Source organism: Phaenicophaeus curvirostris, chromosome 23 (assembly GCF_032191515.1).
Source record: "Phaenicophaeus curvirostris isolate KB17595 chromosome 23, BPBGC_Pcur_1.0, whole genome shotgun sequence".
In the NCBI taxonomy this organism is placed as follows: Eukaryota; Metazoa; Chordata; class Aves; order Cuculiformes; family Cuculidae; genus Phaenicophaeus; species Phaenicophaeus curvirostris.
The window spans coordinates 8,274,902-8,300,826 of record NC_091414.1 but is presented as its reverse complement, the minus strand read 5'-3'; the positions used below and the strand labels follow the sequence as shown (position 1 = coordinate 8,300,826).

The 25,925-nt window shown below is 43.2% G+C and overlaps 1 protein-coding gene across 2 annotated transcripts in view; it reads left to right on the top strand.

The window, feature by feature from the left end:
- Window positions 1–531: 531 nt before the first annotated feature.
- The window catches only part of KDM1A (lysine demethylase 1A), a 40,665-nt gene continuing 15,271 nt past the window's right edge, over window positions 532–25,925 (top strand). Inside the window, exons 1-10 of one of the 2 annotated variants that reach the window (XM_069875102.1) lie at window positions 532–831; window positions 2,271–2,436; window positions 7,295–7,354; window positions 10,831–10,964; window positions 14,537–14,615; window positions 15,601–15,693; window positions 16,448–16,554; window positions 17,856–17,937; window positions 20,138–20,232; window positions 25,521–25,663. In XM_069875102.1, the coding sequence (XP_069731203.1) occupies window positions 544–831; window positions 2,271–2,436; window positions 7,295–7,354; window positions 10,831–10,964; window positions 14,537–14,615; window positions 15,601–15,693; window positions 16,448–16,554; window positions 17,856–17,937; window positions 20,138–20,232; window positions 25,521–25,663 (1,247 nt within the window). In that variant the 5' untranslated portion in view covers window positions 532–543. The remainder of the gene's footprint in view (window positions 832–2,270; window positions 2,437–7,294; window positions 7,355–10,830; window positions 10,965–14,536; window positions 14,616–15,600; window positions 15,694–16,447; window positions 16,555–17,855; window positions 17,938–20,137; window positions 20,233–25,520; window positions 25,664–25,925) is intronic. The other variant, XM_069875101.1, reaches the window with a different exon arrangement.

Here is a 25,925-nt window from a genome sequence, read left to right as displayed (position 1 = left end):
GTCCTCAGCACAGGAAGGACATGGAGCTGTTGGAGCGAGTGCAGAGGAGGCCACAGCAGTGACCTGAGGGCTGGAGAACCTCCCATATAAGGCCAGGCTGAGAGACCTGGGGTTGTTCAGGCTAGAGAAGAGAAAGCTGTGGGCAGACCTCAGAGCAGCTTCTGGTACTGAAGGCAGCCCCAGGAAAGCTGGGGAGGGGCTCTTGATCAGGGAGTGCAGGGATAGGGTGAGGGGGTGCAGTTCTGAGCTGAAAGAGGGGAGATTGAGATGAGATCCTAGGAAGAAATGTTTTGCTGTGAGCGTGCGGAGGCCCTGGCCCAGGGTGCCCAGAGCAGGGGTAGCTGCCCCATCCCTGGGGGGGCTCAAGGCCAGGCTGGATGGGGCTTGGAGCCCCTGATCCACCGGGATCCAGCCCCCCGCTCGCCGCTCCCTTTCCCGGCGGGCCGCGCGCTGGGGGCGGGGCGCGGGGCAGCGGGCGGGGGCGCAGGCGCGCGCGGCCGGAGCGGAGGAGGAGGCGGCGGCTCCTTTGTGCGGGCGGCGGCGATGCTGTCGGGGGGCAAGAAGGCCGCGGAGGCGGCGGCGGGCGGCGAAGGTGGCCCCGAGGCCCCGGTGCCTCCGGCTGCCGGCGCGGGGGCCCTGGGCGCGTCCGGCGAGGGCGGCGGCGGCGCCGCGGAGCGCACGCCCCGCAAGAAAGAGCCGCCGCGGGCCTCGCCGCCCGGCGCCCTGACCGAGACGGCCGCGGCCGGGGCGGGGCCCGCGCCCGGCGCCGAGACCACGGGCATCGCCGAGACCCCCGAGGGGCGCCGCACGAGCCGCCGCAAGCGCGCCAAGGTGGGTGCGGGCCGAGCCGCCGCCATCGGGGCGGGTTCGAGCTGCAGGAGGGGGGACTGGGATGAGAGCTTGGGGAGGAATGTTCTGCCGTGAGGGTGGGGAGGCCCTGGCCCAGGGTGCCCAGAGCAGGGGTGGCTGCCCCGTCCCTGGAGGGGTTCAGGGCCAGGCTGGATGGGGTTGTGGTCAGCTCAGGTGAGCACAAGGTGCCTAACTGCAAGTTTATATTGTGAACTCGGCTGGGGAGGTTATACAGGTTAAAAATAAACCTAAGGAGAAGTGTAGTATTTTTGCTGGACTTGATTGCTCTCTTGGAGGATCAAAACAGAGCTGGTTTATGTTGGTTTTGGATGCTTCTGGTGCCGTGGGGTCCCTGTAACTTGCTTCCAAGTGGGAGTTCACAAAAGGTCCGGGTGATGCTGTAGTTGCTCAGTAGGATGAAAAACTGATTGCGCTGGACAGGGTGGAGTGTCACTATTGGATTGATTGCATACGATGGAGGGTGCTATCACTTTACTGAATTGGGCTTTCCTGTACGTGGCTTTCCCAATGCCACTTTAAATAGGGCCTGTTCTTGCCCTTTGTTAATGACTGAACTTTTGCTGAGAAATATAGAGTTGCTTTTGCCATCTGGTACAAGCTGACCTGTAGGAGGTTGGAGGTGCACTAGCTGCTTTCTTTCTATTGTTCCTATGGCCGTATATTAGAATCATATAATCATAGAATAACCATGTTGGAAGAGACCCACCGGATCATTGAGTCCAACCATTCCTATCAAACACTAAACCATGTCCCTTAGCACCTCATCCACCCGTGCCTTAAACCCCTCCAGGGAAGGTGACCCAACCACCTCCCTGGGCAGCCTCTGCCAGCGCCCAATGACCCTTTCTGTGAAGAATTTTTTCCTAATGTCCAGCCTGAACCTCCCCTGGTGGAGCTTGAGGCCATTTCCTCTCATCCTGTCCCCTGTCACTTGGGAGAAGAGCCCAGCTCCCTCCTCTCTACAACCTCCTTTCAGGTAGTTGTAGAGAGCAATGAGGTCTCCCCTCAGCCTCCTCTTCTCCAGGCTAAACAACTTGTGAGAAGTACATTTTTTCTTGTTAATGCCCTTAGTTTGACTGGGAGGGGCAGGAGGGGAAGAAATCTGGAGAGACTAAACGGTGATATTACAAATACACATAAACTGGGTTTGGTATGGGTAGAAGTTTCCTACTGCTGGGCATTTGAGTGCTGAAGGCTTTGGGTTTTTTTTAAGTGGAGTTTAAAACATGTGGAACTTGTAAAGCTGTTGGGGGTTTTATAACGCAGTAGCTGTTATAAGACTGGGTGAGGTAACTTGGGCTGTTTGTTTGAGTTGGAATCAATTTTGTTGCTGTCAGTATTCATTTTAGTAGTGAGACAGCCATCTTCAGCACATTTATCCTCTGTTCTGTTTTTTATAGGTGGAGTATAGAGAGATGGATGAGAGTCTTGCAAACCTGTCAGAAGACGAGTATTACTCTGAAGAAGAGAGAAATGCTAAAGCTGAGAAAGAGAAAAAACTACCACCACCACCTCCACCAGCTCCTGCAGAAGAAGAGAATGAAAGCGAGCCGGAGGAGCCATCTGGTGAGTAGAGAGAGGCCTTCTCTGACGCTACTTTCCTGTTTTATTGCCAGAAATTAAGTGGGGTCAGCTGCAGCATCGTGGATCCTGTGTCTGGTTTTGATCTGGTTTTCAGTGATTGTTCTGCAGTGTTTTCTTTGCTGGCCCCATATGTGGAGAGAAACGCAGAAGCACAGCCTGATAAAGATAGGAATATGTATGATCTAATTCCAAACTAAGCCAAACCTCTTATACTAGATTCTCATGGTCCTTATTGGCTTGCCTTTGGAAGCTTCTTGACCAGAATTTTCTCTTTGGCACTTAGCTGCCACTCTTGCTCCTGTACATTCTGGTTCCTCTGAGAGGAGAGTGGTTAGATCTATGGGCAGTTGCTGTGCAGGAAGACAGATTTTGTCTGAAGTGATCCCTGTGTTTTTAAACTATGACTCTAATCTAAAGTCCTAGTTGTATACTCTTTGTTGAAATGTCAGTGCTTTCCTCGTTACTTTTGACAGAATCATAAAGCTTCCCTTTACACTGGACAGTTTTTTGGTCAGCATTGTTCAGGAAGCAGCTTTTGAATTCCCAGCCTTAGCAGTACTCTGTCCATCCTTTATTGCTCTTGTGTTTACAGCCACCACCATTCATTAGGTCTGGTGTCGGTGTATCCCTCTCCTGTCAGCAAAACCAGGCCTTTGCCAAGTTTAGCTGTTGGAGAGATTCTATATGATCTGTGTGCTCCCTGGGTGTAGGCAGCAGTTGAGATCCAGTAATTGAACTGATTCATCACCAGTGTGAAAAGCTGTTGGGCTGCAGTTCTTCTGGTCTTACTTGGCTTCTTTTTGGCTGGCAGGTTTGAGAATGCAGACCATAGGACTGATGTCAGCGTGGCAATACTGACCTTCCGTTTCAGAACATACATTAAAAGCCACAGTGGTGTTTTAAGATTTGCCACTGTAATCTCTCCCCACTTGGGACTGTTGGCTCTTGGGTTGATAAAGGAATACTGTCCCTCATATGCTTGACTGAAATATTTACAATGGTAAGAATCTTCTGCCCTAGTTGTAGCTGTTCTATTGGAAATGGAGTTTAAATAGGTGCAGTTAAACAAGAGTCCTAGGTTTACTCTTAAATTTAACTTACCCTTTGGGTTAAATCCTTGAGACCGAATATTAATATACTTTTGATATTTCACAGGTGCCATTTTGTGCCGCCAGTAATGATTACTGAAATCAATTTGAGACATACAGTGCTTTATCGCAGGAAGGAAGGAAGGCAGAAGATTGGCAGTGACAGTCTCATGCTACTCTATACATGCAGCGGTCTGTGAGCACTATATTTAGTTGTCTAAATACAACTGATTTCAAAATAGGTTCTGTCTAGCTGCCTAGAAATAAGTAGGTTTCTGGTCATCATCTCTTTCTTCATTCCTAGAAATACTGTGTTGCGCATTAAGTGGGCGTGTAGGAAGACAACGGTTTTTCAGTTGTCATTCAATAGCTCATCTTGTTGTGCGTTCAGAGGCTTCTGAAACCATAGACACTGGTGGATCTCTCTCTTTGTTTTCATTAATGCAGGCATCAGGAGCATCATGTCATCTTACATTGGCTGTTAAAGTGCATTGAAACTTCTAATCCAAGCAGCCCTCAGCAGGAGGAGGCACAGAGCCCACCATGTGTAGAAGCAGTGGAGGTTTTCTCACTCCATCACTTTTTTGAAGCAGAAGTGGTCAATAAGAAATATTAAATAGGACAGAAATACCAGAGCAGGATTGCATACGGGAAATTTGCAAACTGCGTGAAGCTAGCTCGTGTATTATTGTTAATTCATTCTCATTGCAAGCCTTAAGAAGTTCCTCTGTGTTTAAAATCTGCAAGCACAGAGGTGCCATGAAGATGTAACGCTGTCGTGTTACAGGTTAGGAGCTTTTGTTGAAAAGCCTAACTGTGCTAAGCTGACAGTATAATAGAGACCATAGCTGGTGTGTCATGAGTCTGTCCTCACAGACATTTAACAGCAGGAGGGGGTTAAGTGTCACACCTGAGACTATGGCAACATGCTGGTCTCATTTGGGATGGTTTCCATGATGTGTTCAGCTGTGGGGAATTCCAGAGGTTTTGGCTATGCAGTTTGTTACAAGTCTGAGTTTGCAGGATCTGCTGCATATTAGTGCAAAGCAGTTTAAAAAGACATAGCAGTAACTCATGATTAAGGTAATTCCTTAAAATATGTCTCTTCTTTTTTCATTTGAGAATTATTATCTGAACAGCATAGAGCTTCCAAAGTTGCTTCCAGTACTGACTGAGACTTGTGTTGCTGTGTGCCAATATCACTTTTAGAATTAAGAAGCTTGCTGCTTTTGTTTTTGTCCTCTAAGGGTCTTTTTTTGTTTGCCCTCGTAAATGAAGTTTTCATTTTTCTAGCTTCCTGAAGATTTTCTTTCCCAGCTCCTGTCTTTTTACTTTTGTCAGTATTCTTACTTTATGGTGATCTTCCATTTCTAGCTGCTGTTTTCTAAGGAAGTCTGGGACTGAATGCAGTCCACATTCCCACCAAGTGAATAGTCGAACTTAGTGGTGCTCTACCTCTGTTTTTCATCGGACTTGTCTATTTTCCTCATTAAATTTGGTGCTCGGGGTAATGGTGTGCCAATTTTAAGACAGTGGGTGACTGTGTGACGTGGACTCCTTTATAGACATTCTTCCTGATTGCTGTTCAGCTTCCTGATTGCTGTTCCTGATTGCAGGTCCATTATCCTGTAGCCATGAGCCTTTCTGCAGATTCTGTTTCTGCACATGCTGTGTTCAGCTGCAGTCATTTGATGTCAACACGAATCAGCAGTTTGCTTGCCACTCTGCTCCTTCGCAGCTGTAAAGTGTACAGGCAACCTGCACTAGCAGGCCTTCGTACCACTCCTCTGTGCTCGAACGGGGCACAGAGAATAAGAATTGGGTCTGAGCTGGCGATAACAGTGATGCTTTTTTTTTGACCTAACATTGAAAATGGTTTGGCTGTTGTTAGCAGGAGAGGAAAATGCTGATTTCTTTTTGTAAGTAAACAGAGAACGGTTTTGTCCCCTCTACTCGTTGTCAGTGCTGATGCAGGTGAACACCACGGCATCTTCTCATTTTCTTAACTTACAGAAGGCAGAAGTGTAACTTTTCCTGCAAATTAATGGCCTGTGTTGGAGTCTAAATGTTAGTGTTCCAGTTGTGTTAGTCGTTCCCAGAATGGAAACAGGCCTTGTCATTTTCCCAGCAAAATAAAGCACTTAACAGTGTTGGTGAAGTGAAACATTTTCTCTTGCTACTGCAGATCCATTAGTTCATAGAATCCCAACTTTAGGACTTCAGAGGCCTCTCAAAATACAGTTATTTGTTGTGGTCTCTTGTGAGTTTCTGAAGTTCCTTGCTGGTAGACTGGTTGTTACATGCAAGTACTGACTATTGCTTCTCTGATGTAGCTGAGTGGAAATGTCTTCCTTGTTTCATTTCCTATGTTATTTTACCTGTAGGTCTGTAATTTTACCGCAATCCAGATGTTAGTCAAGGTTATCAAAGTATGAAAATGTTTGGTTCACTCTGTGTCTTGTTCTAGGTGTTCAGTTTGTAGTTCAGATGAAATTCTTGTAATCGGTGTATCCTCTAAGAGCCTCAGGTTGCATCTGGAAAATTTGTCCCCCCAGTCCCAAACTCTAACCTTGACAATTGCGTTCAGCTCCAGACCAGGCCTTACTTGTACCCATTTGGACATGATGCCTCAAGCAGTTGTACTCTAGGTAGTGACTGTTCCCTTTGCTACCATGACCTCAGCAGTTTGTTTCCATGAGAGTTTGTTTGGACTTTGGGAAGCACCCAATGTGTGGACTATTGAATTCTCAGTTTGAAGGAGCAAGACACAGGAGCAGCCAAACAGTACGTGGCTGTCTCTGTAGTGGCCCGTGGCTTTCTGGTCTCTGGAGGTGACAGGACATCAGGCAGACGCCTAACTGTGGAAGAATTATCGCTTAGGAGCTAAATGCAGAGCTAGTGTCTCCTGTGAAGATGAGCAGCATCTGAGGTGACCTGTTTCAGCTTTGTTCCTGCGGGCATCACTGGTGCACTCATCTCTGCTCTAGAAATGCTCTGTTCCTGGTTGTGTTACAGTCCTGTCAAGGCTGCTATTTAGGACTTGCATGCAGGCTGAAGTAATTTTGAGACTTCGGATCTTTCAGATGAGTGCTTTGCCCTTCTTTATGTTTCCAGCCCCAGATATGTTGAAAGTCTGATGTGTTTCAGTGCTGGGTATTGATCGTATTACTGATCAATGAATCAGTGGTATTGCCATGCACTTGACTTCAACGATGTGCCAAAATAAAGAGGTGTGAGCCTTTTGAAAAAAGTTCTGTCATCAGACTTCAAGGAAGGGTTTATGGCAAAGAAAAAAAGAACAGGCTGTCTTGAAAGTAAGAGGCTTTTCAGAATGATTCAAAATACCCCCTTGCACATGGGAAGATTCAGGAGTACCAAGGGCAAGATGATCAAATTCTTATGATTGGAGATCCATAGAATCTGTTGGTGTCCATTCACCAGATCTTGGCAGTAAGAAATGTAATCTGATTATTCATATCTGAGCCATTAATGAAGTTGATCTTAAGTATTTAGCCACCAGGAATGCTACATGTTTTGTACTTCTTTATTTCCCATAAAGTCCGATGTAAACACTTTAGAAGACCACAGAGTTTGGTGCCTTGAACCCAGGTTCCAAAAGATGGGATTCTCAGAAAATGGGTTTAGTTAGTTGGTGAAATTTAATACCTAAAACGCCAACTGCCGGGCCTTTATGTCCAGTATGGTTTAACTTATGGAGTAAGGTCCCTGAGTTCTCCTCTTTCCTTCCACAGGGCAAGCAGGAGGACTTCAAGACGACAGTTCTGGAGGGTATGGAGACGGCCAAGCATCAGGTGAGGGTGGCGTTTGATGCTTGCCACTGGTAGCAGGAGCCGCCAGGTTAGGGATTGATGCTTGCGAGTGCGTATGGGTGTGGTTGTCTAGAACTTAGCCAGAGGGACAGGAGCTGGTTACCCTCCAGTTAGAAAAGCGGGGGGCATTTCCAAATTTCAGTTGAGATCTGTACCAACTGTGGAAAAGGATGCTAACCTGCGCTGAAATGCCTCAGGCCGATCTCTCCTCCCTCCGCTCCTCTCCATGTTTAGAGGAGTCCACGTGCGTGAAAAGACACCTTTTAGCTAGCCGGTTTCTGCTACCCAGAAAGATCCAGAAGGTGCTGGGTTCCTGCATTGCAGACCTTTTTTTCGCATTTGCTGAGGAAACATAGCATGGAGTACCTGTTTGCTCCTTTGGGTTTTTTTTTTGTTTTTTTTACTTTGAAAGGGTTTGTGTTTGAGGTGTGCCAGTGGGTAGCCCAGGAGATTTTTCTGGTGGGAATGAGTAGGAGTCTGCTGCTCAGTGGGCTGGATTGGGCATTGCATTTGCCAGTAAGGTCCAGATACTGCGGTTAGCTTCATTCACAGAACGGGTGTCATTACTCTGAATAATTAGAGTGCTACTGAAAATCTTCCAACAGTGCCACTTGCACTAGCACTGAGGATTGAGGATTAGGGTTTTAAGCAAAAGAATTGAAGGTTCCAGAACCGATTCTGTACCTCCGAGCTGCTCTTTGGAAGTAAATATAACTTCAAGAAATTCATCTGAGAGTGCATCCTAGCTGGTCTAAGTAAAGGAGCCTTGTTATGTTTTCTATCTTATCACCTTCCTGATTGTGGGCTTCAGGATGCATTGCCCGTTTCATTTTTAGTTAGGCACTGAATGTTTGAAAACCTACAGAGTTTGCATTTTATATTTACACTGAGGGTGTACTTTAGCAATTTTCTGATTCAGCAGCCAAATAACTTCTCTTCAGAGTGTTAATCATATGCAGGTGTTTTGATAAGTCTTTAAATGAGCAGTATCCCTCAAGATTTCTTCTGTGGGAAAGAAGATAAAAACTTGATCATATTAATCGCTGGTCCTGGAAGTCAGGAAGTGGCAAATGTGTGTGCAAGTGTTTGTGAAGAGGAGATCAGGGTCCAGTCCAGCAGAGCCATTGCTGGACTGAGAGTTGCCTGCCCCAAGGAAAGAGTATAGAGTTCTGAACTGGTGCTCCCTGTGATGTGTTGCTTTCATGAAACACAGACAGTAAGGATGGGGGGATTTAATCAATTTGAAGTGGAATGAACTTTGAGCTGTATAGGTGCAAAAGTAAATTCAAGGACAAGGTCTTCCTGTGGTTAGGCCAAATAAAACAATACCTTTACTAATAAGAGCTAAGGTTTTTCTAAATTCTGGTGTCAAACCCCATTGTGGTGTTTTTCTCATAAAAACCAGTGCTTATATGAAGCTATTCTGACATTTTAGTTTTAAAGTTCAAGTACTGCCACAAAAGACATGACCTTAAAAAAAACAAAACCCCACTATGGAGTTCTTCTCAAGGGTGCTGGGAACGCCAGTGTCTGACTTCTCAATTTGAAGAAATAGATCACAAAGCTTTTCAATAAACAAAATTAAATGCCCACGTCTGTGGGTTTGCTGGGAGCTGATGCTGCCTGACTGCACTCCGTAGCATGTATCTGAAGAAGGTGCGCTCGTTTTACAATGAGCCTGTAAGAGGGAGTCAGGTTCGGTATTTCATGTCTTTGTTGAACTAGTCATTCTCTGAAAATTGTGCTGCTGGACATTTTGCTAGCAATCCAGAACCTTAGTTCAGATTTGTAACTGTTAATAAAGTAGCAGAGAACTGGTAACTTTAGTTTGATTCACATACGCAGTTTCATGGGGTTCATAGTTTAGCACGTGCAGTCACCAGGAGGTGTTTGCACAGCTGGTCCAGCGTTGGGCTGAAGCACAGCAGAAGGGCTGGGGGAGGTTTGTTACTGGAGAAGCTGAAGTTCTAGCAGAGCTGTTGTTGTGTGTTGTTTCTGTTTCATAGCTGAACTCTGGTGTCAGGCAGCGTTGTTGATGTGTTAGCTCCTCCTGTTGATTCCATTTGACTTCCTTGCAGTGTTCTGTAGCCTGTTACTGATTTTCTCATGTGGTAAAATTCCTGTAAATGGTTACAGACAGTTGTCTTTACCTTCAGTCATCACACAGTTAGATCTTCTCATCTTTGCCTGTGAATTTTGCTAGCTTCATAACTGTTTCCTTGCTTAAATTTGTTTTCTTTGCCTTTGGGATGTAAAAATGCTTGGAAGTTAATGAGGTGAGTGGTTGCAGCAGAACTGAAAGAAGAGAGTACTTCTTCCCAAGACAGTGGCGTGTATACCTCTGCACATGGACTTCAAACCGTTGTCTTGGTTAGCTTAGAACATTGCAAGCTTATATTGTCTTTGATGTTTATTATAATCTTTTTAACAATTCCGTTTTCAGCAAATGATCTCAATCTCACTGCATTACTTGGGGTTTTTTTCCCCTTGGGATATATTGACTTTTGATCTTAAGTCACTTCCTAGAACACACAAGATTTATATTGTTCTTGCTGTATTTTGCATCTCAGTATTTCAGTTTGCTCGCTGTCCCTGCAAGATTCACTTTCTGCAATCTACTTGTGATGTTGCACTTTATGCAGCTGTGTCTTAGTTTGTTCCTTTATATAAAGTCTGGCATTCTAATGAGATTGGGGAATGTAGGATACGTAACTACTTTATTACTTAATGGCTAGTATTGGAATTGATAGGAATGCAGATGTCTATGAATGAAATCTTTTCCATAGCCGAAATGTCTCCTGTGTAGGATCAACGTCAGCCTTTCATATGTGGAGCTTTTAAAAAGGGAAGTCAGAAATCTGTAGCAGTACTTGAGGAGGGGACACAGGAAAAGCTTCAGTGGAACTGTATTTCATTGCACTGCCTGTTGTGAATATATAAGATGCGCACAATGATAGATATTCTTCTGTCTGGAGGAGTTCAGTGCAAATGGAACTTTGAAGAGCAGGTGAGGGGGACAGTAGGCATTGTGCTTGTATCCTGTAGATCTCTTGGCATTGAACGGGTTCCAAAATGTTGTTCATATTCTGGTAGAAACTAGAAACCACAGAAATTAAGAACAGCATCTAAAGCAGTTATATTTTATTGATATTATGTATATTATATATGATACTGGTCTGTGCCCCTGACACCCTTATTTTTCAGACTGGTCTTCCCCCTGACCTGAAAGTAGAGCTTTTTCCTTCGACCATAGGTGGTACCTCTAATTCAAATAACTATTGACTTGGGAACCTGCGTGTCTTGTAGAAATAAGTAAAAGGACTAAATGAAAGCATGACATGAAATTGGCCACCACATCACCTTGGGGCTGGATGTGTGGGCTAGGAAGGATCGCTTAAAAAGGCCTATTTAGCAGTTCATTTTGCAGTGCCTGTAGACAACTTGTGTTTCTGTTGTAGGTGTGGAGGGTGCAGCTTTCCAGAGCAGACTTCCTCATGACCGCATGACATCTCAAGAAGCTGCCTGCTTCCCTGATATAATCAGTGGGCCACAGCAGACACAGAAGGTGTTTCTGTACATCAGGAACCGCACTGTAAGTTTTGATGAAAAAAGAGAGGATGGTTGTGTACTATGCAAAGACTTTTTGGCAGTTACTATGTTTGACAGTTGAATTTTTTGGTTTTTGAGAAGGTGGGGTTCTATTTCTGACATGCTATCATGCTCTGACTTGCTAAGAAAGGTGTTGCCCAGTTCTTGATAGAGGCAATGCCGTGAGGCAACATAAGGACTCTAGTGTATTTACAATATACAAAACACGATCATAACCATCAGAATGACATGAGTTGGCTAATACAGCTTCAAAAAAGTAAACAAACAGAAAGCTGGTGCAAATGTTCTGTTACTCAGTCTCAGTTTAAAGAAGTCCCTGCAGAATACTTAAGTAATATTAAATCAAATACATTGTTGCTTAGAATAAGACAGACCTCTCAGTTTGTGTGTTTTGACTTTGCTGAGTGTTCAGTTGCTTTCGTACTGAGACATCAAGCCAGTGGTATGGCTGATTCTCTGAGCAGAGTAATGACTTTGCCAGCTCTGATTTCATAAAAGAAATTGTAACGTTGAAGAAATGAAACTCTGCTTCTGAATGTTTGTAGCATTTCTGCTCAGTCCAAAACTTCCATGCAACTTAAAGTATGGAGAGAAGGGGCAATATTCAAAGAATTAATTGGGGAGTTCATTTTCTTGGCCTCAGGCAAGCACACCTGAAGTTTAAACCTTAATAAAACTTAAACAGTGATATTATATTTTGCAGATAATGCTTTTAAGTTGTGACAAACCTTTTGGGTTCCTCAACACGCAAACATATGTATATGTTCTGTATATGTTAAAGAGTTGTTTAGAAAACTTGGGTCACGTTAGAACAATGAACAGCAGGAAAGCAAGAAATATTTTGAAAATTGCTGTTACCCATGTTAAGAGGGAAAATGCTTTGTGCATCATTCAGTTTTTTCACATACTTAGTCAAGTGTATTGACCGTGGCACGCAGCGCTTAATATCTTAGAGAAATAATTGAAATTTGAAATTTATGCATGGTAGACATCTGCATGTTGAGAACATGACTTTTTCTATTCCTGTGAAATCTTCCTCTAATTAACTGAAATTGTAACTTGGGAAGTCATGAGATATGTAAAAACAGACCAAGGCTAGCCGGAACATTTGTAAAGCAGTATACCCAGAGTGTACAGCGAGTAAATCCTTATACCAACACATTAGAAGCAGAAAAGCTTCCTACTGAAACTGGCAAATGGCTGGGATTTAAAGGGGTGCTTGGAAGGGGTATTTGCAGGGCTGCACTCAAAAAGCTGCTTTGTAGGTCTTAAGTCCCTGTTCGTTGTAGAGGAACGTGAGTAAGTTCCTAAGCAGGGACCCAAGGAAGACTTTAGATTTAGAGGACCTCCTGTGGTCAGGAGAGCAGAGGAACAACAGATGAAGCACGTGGTGATACAGACCAGTGCCCAGTAGAGTTCTGGAATAGCTGTGAGTAGCACAGCTCTGACAAATAGCTGGCATGATACCAAAGGATTGGGAGGTGTGGAAGAGGGCATGAACACCAGGAGGTTAGAGGAGTTAGACTACTCAGTCTGGTGCTTCCAGTTTGCCTGGTAGCAATTGGAGTCAAGAACTGAATGAATGATGTGGTAAGTGAAAACGGCTCTTAGAAGGCTCACAATAGCTTTTTTGAAGAGAAGTCATCTTTTGCCTCCATCTGAAAGACAGCAAAGGAGGTTCGAAGGAGGTTCGCTTCCTGTGCTCTTCTGCATGAGTTCCCCCCCTGCAGAACAAAACAGAAGCAACCAAGCAATGGGGAAAAAGAAGGCAAGCCAGTAAAAGCTCTTGGTAAATTCCTATTGGTTAAGGTAGACCATGATAATTCAGAAATTTGCAAATTGAATGCTCTGTTTTGGCAGTGCAGGGCAGTTGTGGTTTGAAGCCTTTAAAGTCTTTTCAGGTCTGCACTGTTCTGTGCATCCACAGAGGGTCTGAAAATCAGAATTTGAAAAGAAACAGTAAATTTCCAATTTACTTTAGGCAATAAAATGAGAGGTACAAAAGATGAAGACTCTTGTGAGTAACTGATAACGTAGCAGGTGAAATTAATTTTAAACAAAAATAAACTAACAGGAATAATAGAAGTAAGAGTATACATACATGATGAATTTGATGTATTAAAATATTGATCATGGGCATTGCACTGCCCACTGAGAATGGAACCTTAGTGTTATGGAACATTGCTATGAAGTGATTGGTTCCACACTCAGAAATGATCACAAAGAACATTGTTAAAAATTACTTGGAAAATGAGTAGAAGACAGTTCTGTGATAGAGATGGAATTTGCCTCAAGTGAACTCCCAAATTATATGGGAATCCTTCCTTAATCTTTCCTGTTCATTATGCCTGTATGTTTTCTCCTTTAATTTGGTATCTGTGAGGAGCTGAGAAGTTCAGTAGTGGAATTGTGGAGAAATACCCAAATAACTGATTCTGGAATGTGAAATGGCGTGAGATGCTCTGTATGAGCTAGATCTGAACATTGAAATTCAAAATATTAATTATTATTTATTAATTATTGCCATCCATGCCGAGAAGTAGATGGTTCTGTTGGGAAAACAGTTGGGATTCTGTTATTCTGTGCTTTTTTCCTACAATGAAGTGACACAATTGGTATTTCACATACAGCTCCTCCTGCTTTGTTTTTGAACTGTAGCTGTCCTCTAAATGTTCTTTAGCGGCTGAGAAAGCTGGGGTTGTTTAGCCTGGAGAAGAGGAGGCTGAGGGGAGACCTCATTGCTCTCTACAACTACCTGAAAGGAGGTTGTGGAGAGAAGGGAGCTGGGCTCTTCTCCCAAGTGACAGGGGACAGGACAAGAGGGAATGGCCTCAAGCTCCGCCAGGGGAGGTTTAGGCTGGACATTAGGAAAAAATTTTTCACGGGAAGGGTCATTGGGCACTGGCAGAGGCTGCCCAGGGATGGGTCACCTTCCCTGGAGGGGTTTAAAAGATGGATGAGGTGCTGAGGGGTGTGGTTTAGTGTTTGATAGGAATGGTTGGACTCGATGATCCTGGGGGTCTGTTCCAATCTGATGATTCTTTGTAGCCAGTGTAGTCCATGGCAGTGTCTTAAGTCAGTGAAGATTGATTAGATATTTAAAGATCTGAGAGAAATAAACTTCTTAAGATGACAAGCACTGTTGTAGCTTTTAGGAAAATAATGTGAAATTTGATGCTGAGAAGTCAGTTCCTGGCTGATGCTGTGCACAGCACTAGCTGGGCAGGTGGAAGGCAAGCTGTACATACAACCACTCTGACGTTTCCATTTTGTAGCCTGTGTTCATTCACTATGTGTTTTCTTGTGCGTGTGATGGGGAGGTTTCAAACTTGATGCATTTCCACGTATTTGAAGTGGTGTAGGATGTTAAAATGTTCTGTATTGCACCTGAAAGAGCAGTGGCAGGTGAATTTTAGTGCAGCTGGGATAGCACTGCTGAAGTTTAACTCATTAAAGGGGTTAATCTCTTAACAATATTTTGTAACAACAGACACATGGAAAACAACTGTTTTGTGTTGTTTAAAATAATCTATCTTACTGTTTGTTTAAATACAGCTGCAGCTCTGGCTGGATAACCCAAAGATTCAGTTGACATTTGAGGCAACTATCCAACAACTAGAAGCACCTTATAATAGTAAGTCAAGTCTTTTACTGCCAAAAACATCCCGTACATATCGATGCTGTTCTTTTCCAGTTTTGGTTGTGGAAAAGCTGCTTAGAATCAAGAGGGGACTTTTGACAGGTCTTTTTGTTAGTGGATCTTCATGAGCATTCCTATACAGAAAGGGTTATTGCAATGTGCTCATGTTCAAGGTTTGTTAGTTTGTTTGTCTCATAGAGACACATTCCTGGCAGAATGCCAGAAAGCTGGTAAAAAATGTGTTGTCACAGAAACTTCCTGCAAGTGTATTCACAGGCAGCTTTTAAAGTTTTCTACAGCTTCAGTGGTGGTTTGCAGCTCTGCGATTTTCTTAATCCTAAAGGTTTCTGAGAGGCTTTACAAAGTTGCATAAGTCTTGAACCGAATGGCAGTGATGAAAGAAGGCATGAGAAGTGTGAGGAGATACTGCTTGCAAGCATTTGCCCTTCTCAAAAATGATCGCAATTAAGCTGAAAAGGAGTGGAAAGGAGACACAAAGAAAGAGTAATCTAAGAAGAAAAAAATGCCAAAATGAATGCAGATGCACTGTCAAGTAGCGCAAAATAGTAGGTGATGGTGTTTATAAAAATGAAATGAGAATTCCCTGTTCCAGTAACAGGTTGGTTTAGTACTGGCAAATTGTGTTCTAGGTCTGTGTGCAGATCTCCTGATTTCTGCAATTGATTTCAAACAAGGTATTATTCCACACAAAATAAAAGTATTATATGTCCTGGACAGCTTTTCAGGCAGTATTCAAAACTGCCCGATAGCGTGGAAAACAGCTTGTACTTTCCAGAACACTTTAACGTGTGCCATCTTTCAGAGGTGGGATTCTCCAGTGGGGCAGCAGGGGTGCAGAAGGTCTGTGCTCAGGGTGACTTTGCTGGGTGGCTGCTGCGACATGTTTGCTTGTGAATGTTTTCAGTACATATGTGATGCTGAACATAGAGAATAATCGTAAAACATTGCAATTCTCTAGGCGATACAGTGCTTGTTCACAGAGTGCACAGCTACCTGGAACGGCATGGACTGATCAACTTCGGAATCTACAAACGCGTGAAGCCCTTTCCAAGTAAGAAACTTGAAAATTGTTTCAATGTGGAGTTCTGTTTTATTGTTTTGTGACTCCTTAGGCCAAATTTTTGAGTCCTCCTTTAAGGATTGTGATGCTGAGAAAATAAAAAGTGGCTGGAAAGCCATCTGGCTGTAGATGTCCATCGGTTTTATTTTGGCATGAGGAAGCTGTGTATTTGAGTAAATCACTTTGAGAGGGACAGTGTTTGCAAACCTTCTGTACATAATGTAGTGGCTGTCACTGTTAATGGAGTTATCCCTGTTCCTCATGTGAATAACAAAAGGCAAACCCAGTGCTCTGCTTACATCTGTTATGTGATGCTTGAATTTTACAGCTGAAATGACTTTGTCCTTTCTTGGTTTTAGTCTTCTAGGACAGAAAGAAATACAACTGTGGTGCTTTGTCCTACCATAATTAATAAGAACCAATTTCTTCAAACAGTTGTCCATCAACAGTATTTTTCCTCGTCTTCTCTCCCTTGTCACAGATGTACCACTTCTGTATTTTTCTTGTACCTGTCTCATAAAGAAAAATTGTAAAATGTTTTGCTGTTACCACATTGCATACATAATTACTTCCGATTTACTTTTGCAGCTATTTGTTTTGTTAAAGAATTTGTTCAGTCAGAACTACTGATGAGAAGGAAGCTTCTTTTTGTTCTCAGTATGTCTTAAATGTGGCTTTACTGTGACCGCGTACAATGCAGTAATTCACACATAAGGCCTATAGCTTATTTTTCCCCTTTCTTTAGCCAAGAAGACTGGCAAGGTGATCATTATCGGTTCTGGAGTCTCTGGGTTGGCAGCAGCCCGACAGTTGCAGAGTTTTGGGATGGATGTCACAGTTCTGGAAGCCAGGGTATGAATTTCTGAGCTGTTATATTTCTATATGGAAACTTTTATCAGTAACTACATTCCATACCGGCTTAAGGCGAAACATCCCAGTAGCATGCCTAGGGTGGGCAAGCTTGTGTACAGGCAGCCAGATGCATTGCTGAATGCTAAACCCTTCTCCCTATGAAACAAGCGTGTGTGTCCTCACGGGCACTGGCCCATGCCTTCTCAGGGTTTACTGCTTAGTCAGGTGCTGGAATTATATCCTTACACCAGAAACGGGCTGGAATCCTCTTTCTTTCTTGATAAGAAACTGATTTTGCACTAGACTGCAGAATGCCAGTCTGTATTTCAAGAACTTGCCCATTAAATAGAATGGTTGTTTGGATTTGTCATACAGTATCAGGCAGGACGTTTTCTCTTGCACCTTTTAAGTTGACATTAATTCTTTCTTTGTTTATTGCTGTGTGCTTAAAAGAGGCTATAAAGTTGATAGAGCTACGTTTTATGGTGCAGGAACTTAACTGATTGTTCTTCCAACAACAAGGTATTTTTTTTTATATCCAGCCCTAAGTGGAGTCTTTTTTTTTTTTTTAAAGTTGAAATTCTTTTCCATATAATCTAATGAATTGAGAACAGTTTGATAGCCTTAAAATAAATAAATTCATTGACCAGTTACTTTGGAATTTATCTTATGTTTTACTTCCTGACTTCATTTTAGCAATGTCTAGCACAAATTAAAATAATCTGTCTGAGTTTTTTTTATTAGAGTAATGTTTCAGGCTCTTTATTTTGCTGGATCCTGCACTTGTTGCTAGGGAGCAGGAGCTGCTGGCTCTATGCTTCCCAGGTTCCATACCACCAGAGCAAAGGAGAGAATAACAGCTGAAACCCTGAAGTATAGTTTTCTCAAGCACAACTGAATCATTTCCTATATAGCTATTGGATTTTCTGATGGGAAATGGGAGGTGAATATCTAGTATGTAACTTAATCTATCCATGGATAGTGAAGGGATGGTTTTAGAGTCACAGTGGATCCTGCAGAGAGTACAGGGAAATCTGTCCAAACTAGGTTAGGCACGTTTTTTAAAATTTTTTTTTCCTTTTATTTTAATGGAACTTAAACATTTTATTCCTTAACTTAAGCAAATTAATTGAGATCAAGTGTCGATTTATAGAGGTTCTTGGAAAAGAGTATATTCTACTTATTGAACCTCTGAACAAGAGAATACTTACACCACATTCTGTAGTAGTTGCAGTGCTGATGTTTAAATGAAATGCATTTCTAAATGTTACCAGAGGTTTAATATACTGTGCTTTTACAAGGACCGTGTGGGAGGAAGAGTTGCCACCTTTCGCAAAGGGAACTATGTTGCTGATCTGGGAGCAATGGTGGTGACCGGACTTGGTGAGTTTTTCAAAATATGGAGGGAGGAGGAACAAGATAAGGAGGAGGGAGAAAAATTGTGGGACAGGATATTACAACTCTGAAACCATATGCTATTTCCTTTAATGACCAAAATAGCTGGGTATTTTTGATTGTTAAAAAGTGTTTCCACTTCACCTTCTCTGGCAAGTTACCATTTTACATCAGTGAATCTTAAGACTTGATGGCAGCCTACACTAAAGCTGGGATTTCTGTTGGTGCCATCACTGTCATCGGTCTCTGAAGTCAGCCAGGTGCCTGTCACGTCACAGAACTGTTGTAGATCCATATTTTTACAGTTCCCTTGTGCTCAGTGAAATTCTTTGCTGTTTTCTTGGCATGCTGTCCTTTTATGTGTCTGTTCCTTTAAGGTGGTATATGCGCTGGGCTTGCTGCACTTGCTGAGCAAGTCTTTCTGAAGCCACTTTGCTCAACTGCCAGTGGCATCTGAGCCCGGGGTCAGGGGTGGAATTTCTTGGTAATTCTATTAGTTGTTCCCTTGGATCACGTAAGTATGAGCTGAAATTAAACGTGGAGATGTAGGAATTTAGTGAGGGGATTAGTTGGGTAGCTAAAAGCAAAGTAAATAAGAGCAAAGAAATAGTGGAGTTGTAAGCTGGGAGAAGAGAACCCAAGGAGATGGAATGTGTGTGTTTGTTTACATAGGAAAACTTGTGGGGACAGGGAATGGAACCCAAGAAGTCCTTTCTCTAAGTGATTTAAAAAATAGTTGTAAAAATAATGGCAAACGAGCCCTTTTTTTTCCTGTTTAATGCTGATATCATTTACTGGTACTGTCTGCTGTGCAAAGATGTGCAAGTGTTTGGTGTGGAATACTGTTTCACAATGCAGTGAAAGGATAAAATATTATCAAACCAATAGTAAAACCTACCTGAGTTTCCCAGACTGCCAAAAATTTGTGTCTGTCTTACGGTTACTCTTCATTAAATTGTATACAGAAACCGTCTCCAGACAGGGAGTATTGAAGTTGCACAGTCCTGGTAAAACAGATCTCAGGTTGCCTAGTGAAAGCCTGTGGTATTTTTATATTTAATTCACATGGATGTTTCCTTTCCAAAAGAATCTTTGCCTTGAGTGAGCAGCAGATGCTGTAAGGAAGGAAAGATTGCTGTAGGGAAGGAGGTGGTTTGAAGAGTAGTCTTCATATTTCTGACTCTGGAAGAGAGATGAGGAGGGAAGGCTACTGAAGGGGTTGAGCTGTGGTTTGCAAAGGTGGAAAGGCTGTTCTGGTTTTGTTAATAAACTGTGGAAGAACTAAAATTCTTGGTAGGTTGTTGAATTTGAATTTAGACCTCTTCAAAACTCCCTTCTGTGTGTTGAGCTGCCTGTCTAAAAATGGGAAGGTGTCAGAGTGGCTGAACTTGCTCCTCTGCTCTGAACTAAGGCTCTGGGTTTGAACTGATTCAGAATCGGAGAACGGTGGGAAGGTAGATCTGAAAAACTTGCCCAAAGTTAATTTTGGGGAGAATCCCATGTTGCCTGTCCTCTGTGTTGTTCCCATTGTTCATTCTTTTCCTTTCTTCTCCTGTACTTGCAGAGAGGCTTTCATCTTTAATGTTTTGGGATGCTTAAAGCTCATGCTTTCTGCCTTTCTCCTGTTTTGATGTGGAGTTTTCTAGATTGTTTTCTAATCTGTTTAGTTTTGAATCTTCCAGGTGCAGTTGGCATGCCTCATTCATCTTCACTGGTTGTATTCACTGATGTCACTTGTTGGAGCTTCATGACGTTTTTAGGGAGTGAATTGTTTCGGTTCCATCTCCATGTTGCCCCACTTCCAGAAGCTCATGAAGTTGGTGTGCAGATGTGGCAGCTTTCCTCGTTTTTCCAAACACTCTGCACACCAGTGTTTTGAAGAAATGCTGATAGCTCTAAACTCTCAGTCATGGTAGGGTTGCTGCCACCCTAGGACTCTGCTTTTGCTATCAGCTCTTTTTACCTGCTGGCCTGTGAGTGTTGGTGGGCAAGGCTTTTTTTCATGACCTTGTTGCAAGAATTACTGTGAAGAGCAGAACTTTGGCAATGTTGAACAACTTCACTAGAGTGAATTTTGGAATGGATTTGACATGTTTGGTCTCTGAAATAGCTTTAACTATGGAATTCTTACTTAATTGCAGACAATCTCTGCAGGGGTACTCTGTTAACTATAGAAAATGTTTTCCAGGAGGAAATCCTATGGCTGTGGTCAGCAAACAAGTGAATATGGAGTTGGCTAAGATCAAACAAAAATGCCCACTTTATGAAGCAAATGGACAAGCTGTAAGTCTGATACTGTTTTCATGAACCTTTTAAAATGGAATAATCTCTCAGGTTTATTTGTTACCAGGCTATGGTCTAGCAGGAGAAAGCTTCAAGGAGGAGGAAGTAATGACAGTGTGTGTCCAGTTTTTGGTAGTGTAATAATCTCCTTGCATTTCTGCACCCATTCTTCTAAAACCTGTTCTTTCCACGTGATTTCTTAACTTCAAACTTCAGAGGTTTCTTGGAAGCTCAGTTCCTGTTTATTCTTCCCAAATTCATTACTGATTTTCCTTAATTGTCTCCTTTGCTCCTCTTTGAATCAATTGCCTGCTCTGCTACACTTGAGTTTTGGTCCTTGTTGCTACTACTCCTTTTCCCTGAAATAAGCTTGTTCTGGCTGTTCTGCGTACCTGTTGCTCTTTAAAGATTTGACTGATCAATGCCACCTGTCTGAATGCATGTCATAGTTCAATAATATTCTTGAGCTAGGATTCACAAACTGTATTAGCTTGCTTTCTACTGTAGTGCCAAGGAATGTTGTTAGAGATAGGAATGATAGATCCTAGCGTAGTGCTCAATCTCACACGTATTGACTGAAAGTGTTCGTACCTCTTGAGTCTTAAAACGTGGTAGAAAGAGTAACTGCTGAAGGGAGACAAATGAGGACCCTGGGCTTCTTGCCAGAGGTCTGAAAAAGTGATTGTTGGCACAAACCTGTTATAAACTGGAAGGGACCTTAAAGATCATCTAATTCCAACACCCCTGCCTTGGGCAGGGGCATCCCAGTAGATCAGGCTGCCCAAGAACAGATCCAGCCTGGCCTTGAACACCTCCAGGGATGGCGCAGCCACAGCTTCCCTGGGCAACCTGTTCCAGTGCCTCACCACTCTTATAGTGAAGAAATTCTTCCTTATATCAAGCCTAAATCTGCCTCTCTCCAGTTTATACCAATTCCCCTTCGTCCTGTCACTACAAGCCTTTATGAATAGTCCCTCTCCAGCTTTCTTGTTGGCCCCTTTCAGGTTCTGGCACTCTTCCTGCACACAAGTGAACAAGGTGTTAAAATAAGCCAGGGGAAAGCTGCCCAGGTGTTGTAGACAGTCCAAACAGTCAATATGCTCTCAGGTTGGGAAGCTAGTCCTGCACGTACCACACTCACACCTGTGCTGTTGTTCACCCTCTCCCAGCCCAAGTGATGATGCAGTCATCACAGCAGGGGCCGATGTGTCCCTTTGCAATTTGAAGAGACTCCTCCTGTTAACACCACCCAATAAGACATACAGTTCATCTACTTTGACCTTTAGACCATGCTTTTACTATCCCAGTAAGCATTGTGATACCTGCAGCTTGACCACATAGCTATCCTTCCTGTAGCCTGCTGTGTTCTGCTTGCAGCACTCTGGGATTGTATCACTCACATCCAGCTCAGCCTCACGGGCATATGCAGCTGCTGTGGTCCAGGAGTTTTTCTTGCTCACCAGATAGGCACTTAGAGAAGAAGCCAGTGGGAGTGGAGTATTTGTCTGAAAAGGGATATTCCTTCTGATTACTCTGTAGTGTTTCCAGTACTGCATTCAAATGCTGTTTATCCTAGGAGACTTAGGATGGAAACCAGCCGTGGGGCTGCAAGCACTGGGGTAGGGAGGAACCCTTCAGCACAAAAATGGTTCCTACTGCTCCTTTGGCTATGGTGTTACCTAATTAAGAAAGACTTTACGAAGAGCGATGATAGAATCAAATTCTCTACGTGTAGAATGGGCTCATGATAATAGCAAGTTTCAAATCTGTTCGTTTATGGTGTGTTGGTTTCCTCCAAAAAAACTTGACTGATTTAGGAGTTGTGAATAGTCTTTGCAAAGTTCTGCTGCCTGCATATCCACCCAAGGTTCTGAATGAGGCATTGATGTTGGCTATAAAAAGGCAGGCAACGAGAATATCAAAATGTCATTTCTCTTCCCTTTCTTCATCCAAACTTCACATTGCTGGGAAGTGTGCATTTTGTGGTGCCATCTTCAGTTTGTTGTCTCCCAGGATCCTCACATACTTTTCTTCTGAACTGATGCCCAGCAGTCGGTCCTCAGCCTGTCCCGATCCATGGGCATATTTGAACACAGTTTCAAGGCTTTGCCTGTGAAATTTGTAAGGTTTTTGTCAGTCTATTCCCACAGCATCTTGAGATTACAGTGAGAGGAGAAGAGATCTGGGAGGCCTGAGAGCAGACCTTGCCATAAAGTCTGAGGCAAAGAGGAATCCAGTGCTTAGCCTCTTCCATACCCATTACCATCAGGTTGAGCAGCAGGTCTGCTGTCTGCATTATCCTTACTTCTGTGGCTGCTGTGTATGTAGAGAGCTCCTCTTCTTGCACTCTTGTGTCCAGCATCTCAGTTTCAACTCTCACTGCCTTCTGCTTTCCTATTGCAATCTCTGCTTGCTTGGGCAATGTGTCATCATCACAGTGGACTTTGGTGTAATGGTAGTTGCTTTAGCTGGAACTTGGATGTTGAATCTTAAATGATAGAAGTTACTGCCATCAATTTTTTGAAACTGGGGCTCTAATTTTAATTTTTCAACCTTCAGGTGAACTGTCCTATGCCTCTTCATCCAGAAAAGATCATTGAAATCTGTTCTGTGGAGCCTGCCCTGTGGCTCTGGGGAGCCTCTGCTCAGTCTTAAGGCAGTGCTTGGTAGTAGAAGGGCTTCTCTCTTCCACGGAGACTTCTACTGTGGACATGTACCAAGTTCAGGCCCACAGAGACAAGGCTCATACATGAGCCAGAAGCTGCAGCAGCATCCTGTTTATCCCCAGGGTTGTCTCCTCAGAGGTGGAATCACGTATCTGGGGATTGAGTGTATGGAAGAATCCTAGAAACCAAGTAATTTAAATCATGCCTTTTCTTTTCTAGCTCTTCTTTTTTTCACGATTAAAAAAATTACAAGGCATGGTAGTATGTATGCACAACGTTAAAGCAGAACCTCATGTTTGAGTGTGGAGCAAGAATGCAAAAGTGAAATCAGCGGTGGGTGGACCACTGGGATGTGACAAAAAGTTTATGTTTGGGAGTTGCCATTTGAAATGTTCCTTACACTTCTGCTCTGCACGGTGGCCTTGTTGAAGCTTTCTGGTACATACAGGAAAATAGTCTTATCATGAAGTACTTTGTATAACCCCCAAATCTTTTTTTAATAGGTACAATTCTTTGAATATAATAGGTACAAATTACAAGTTATAAGGTTCTCAAATGTGCCTGGCAGCAACTACTAGAGAGGATTGTGTAGAGAAGCCTGAGTACAGACCAGGCTAAGGAGGAAGTTTCAATGTGTAATTCTGCAGGGGGGCGGTATTGATCAGGGAAAGTGATAGAGGTCTTTGGGACAGATTTTCAGTTTTTACACGAATGAGTAGAAATGTAAGCATGCGTTTACATCTTGAAATTGTAGATTGGACAGGACTGGAAATATAGAAGTTTGAAATATCCTGATATGCAATTAAAAAATAATAATCTTCAGACATGTCCTATAGTCCTCTTGCAATCTGTCTTCTGTTGTGCTGTTATGTATAATATTCCAGCCCTGGAGATGTTAATCTCCAAATTCTTATGTTTTAAAAGTGCATGATCTTGAGGCATAAGAAGTGGATATAATATACATTATGGTAGTGTCATGAAATCTTTAATTTTTGAGACATAATAACCTTGAATGACAGCAAAATTTCACTGGTAACCAAGGGAAAAGGAGACACTTGCAGTGATTGCAGAGTAGATGAGTCACTGATGTGTGGCAGCTGGGGAGAGTGTAGATCTTCATTCTGAAGGATCTCCCAAAAAGTTGGATCCATCAGAAATGGGGAAATTCATTTCATGGTGCAGTGAGTCTCCAAGGAGATGCTACCTGCGAACCGTGCAGGATTCTAAGGCATTTCACTGCAAGAATAGTGGATGTTTGGGAAAGTTGGCTTGTTATCCTTATGGTATGTACTTGGAGGTGAAGGACGTCTGTTAATCGTGAACCTCAGTGTTTCAGTCTGGGAAAATGACAGGAAAGACCTTCAGAGCTAGAAGGTAACCTTTGGCACCAGAATGAGTGGCGAGAAGTAAAGTGGAAGAGGAATCCTGTTTAAAGCAGTGAGATACTGATAGAATTTCCCAGTCAGCACTGGGTATACTTTGAGTTAGAGGTGATTAACAGTTGGAAAGGAGACATCTGATAGAGTGGTAGGGACAAGGCTTAGCACTTCTAACAGCACCTTTTTGTTCTTGTTAGCAATCATCCAAGAGGCTTCCCAGACTCTCTGAAGGGTATCTTTCCCCTGTATTCATCTGTGTTTTCTCTCTATCCTTTGTTCGGCCTAAACAGGGCTTGAAAGTTATTAATACCATATAGTGCTTGGTCTTTTCAGCACATGGAGCCGTCATCACCTAACAGGTACCGCCACACTGGCAGCAGCACATACTGTTTAAGAGTATCCTCAGTACGGTCAAATACCACTGTTCTGGAAGCGTCCCGCAGTGCTTCCTCCGTCATCCTAGAAAAGCTCGGTTGGTAGTTTTTAGTCGCACTGCCCACTCCAAGAGACAAGTTACTTTCTTTCTCTTCCATAAACTATGCCAAGCCTTCTAAAGCCTTGTGACTGTGTAGCACCATCCTACCATCAGGGTGGTCCTTTGTCCCATTGATGAGCTTCTGGAGCTTTGAACACACCTTCCAGTAAGGCAATCGGCCTGTGCCCACAAATTGGTTCACTTTCCTCATGCGAGAAAAGTCAGTTGTCGTCATGATTGCCGGTTCTTGTAGTGCTTTGGCCAGGCCTCCTGGCAGACAGAGCAAAGGTTATTGAATTTCTTGTTACAAGGGCTGTTCTCAGCTACGTTTTTTGTTGTATGCTTGAAGTGTTGTCACCGCTGGAACACTGCCCACCCTGTCCACTCAGTGAGGGTGCAGGGTCACATTTCAGAATCGGCTGTTTTGAGACATTTTGACCCACACCATGCCAGGACCATACAAGTGTCACTCCAGTTTAGGGCCTGTGATGCCTCCTTTTTTGAGCCCTGCTCTAACAGTTTGTCTGCGCCCTGCGTTTCTTGTTCCTCTGATTTGGGGAACGGGAGCATTTTGAATTTATTGTAAGGTGGCATGTATTTAGACTGTACTAGAGAAGGCACTCTGTATTACTCTTCTGGTTTCTTTAAACATTTTCTCTGTACCAGTTGAGTGTCTCTGAGTGTTTGAGCTGTGGTGAGCTATTCATTTTTTTTTATTTATTTATGAGTAGCTTATTAAAAAGCAAGTTTTGTTCTTTTGACTCCTAGGTTCCAAAAGAGAAAGATGAAATGGTGGAGCAAGAATTTAATCGTCTGCTGGAAGCCACCTCCTATCTCAGTCATCAACTGGATTTTAATATTCTCAATAATAAGCCTGTTTCCCTTGGTCAGGCTCTGGAGGTTGTCATACAGTAAGTGACTTCTCTCTTCAGGGTACACTTTCCTATTTTGTGAAGCTTTCAAAAGCTTCCTGGAACAGTTGTGGTGCTGTTAGGGTCAGCATTGCCCGCTTAATGCAGCTGCTTGGGCTCTGCTGAGTTCTCTGTTTTTCTCATTTATTGAAGCAAGATATGCCAAGGATGGTTAACAGAGCAAACTTCTTTACTGAAAGCTTCCTGAAAACCAGCACTACAGTAACTGATAGTGCAGAATTGACACAATATGAGTTGGTGT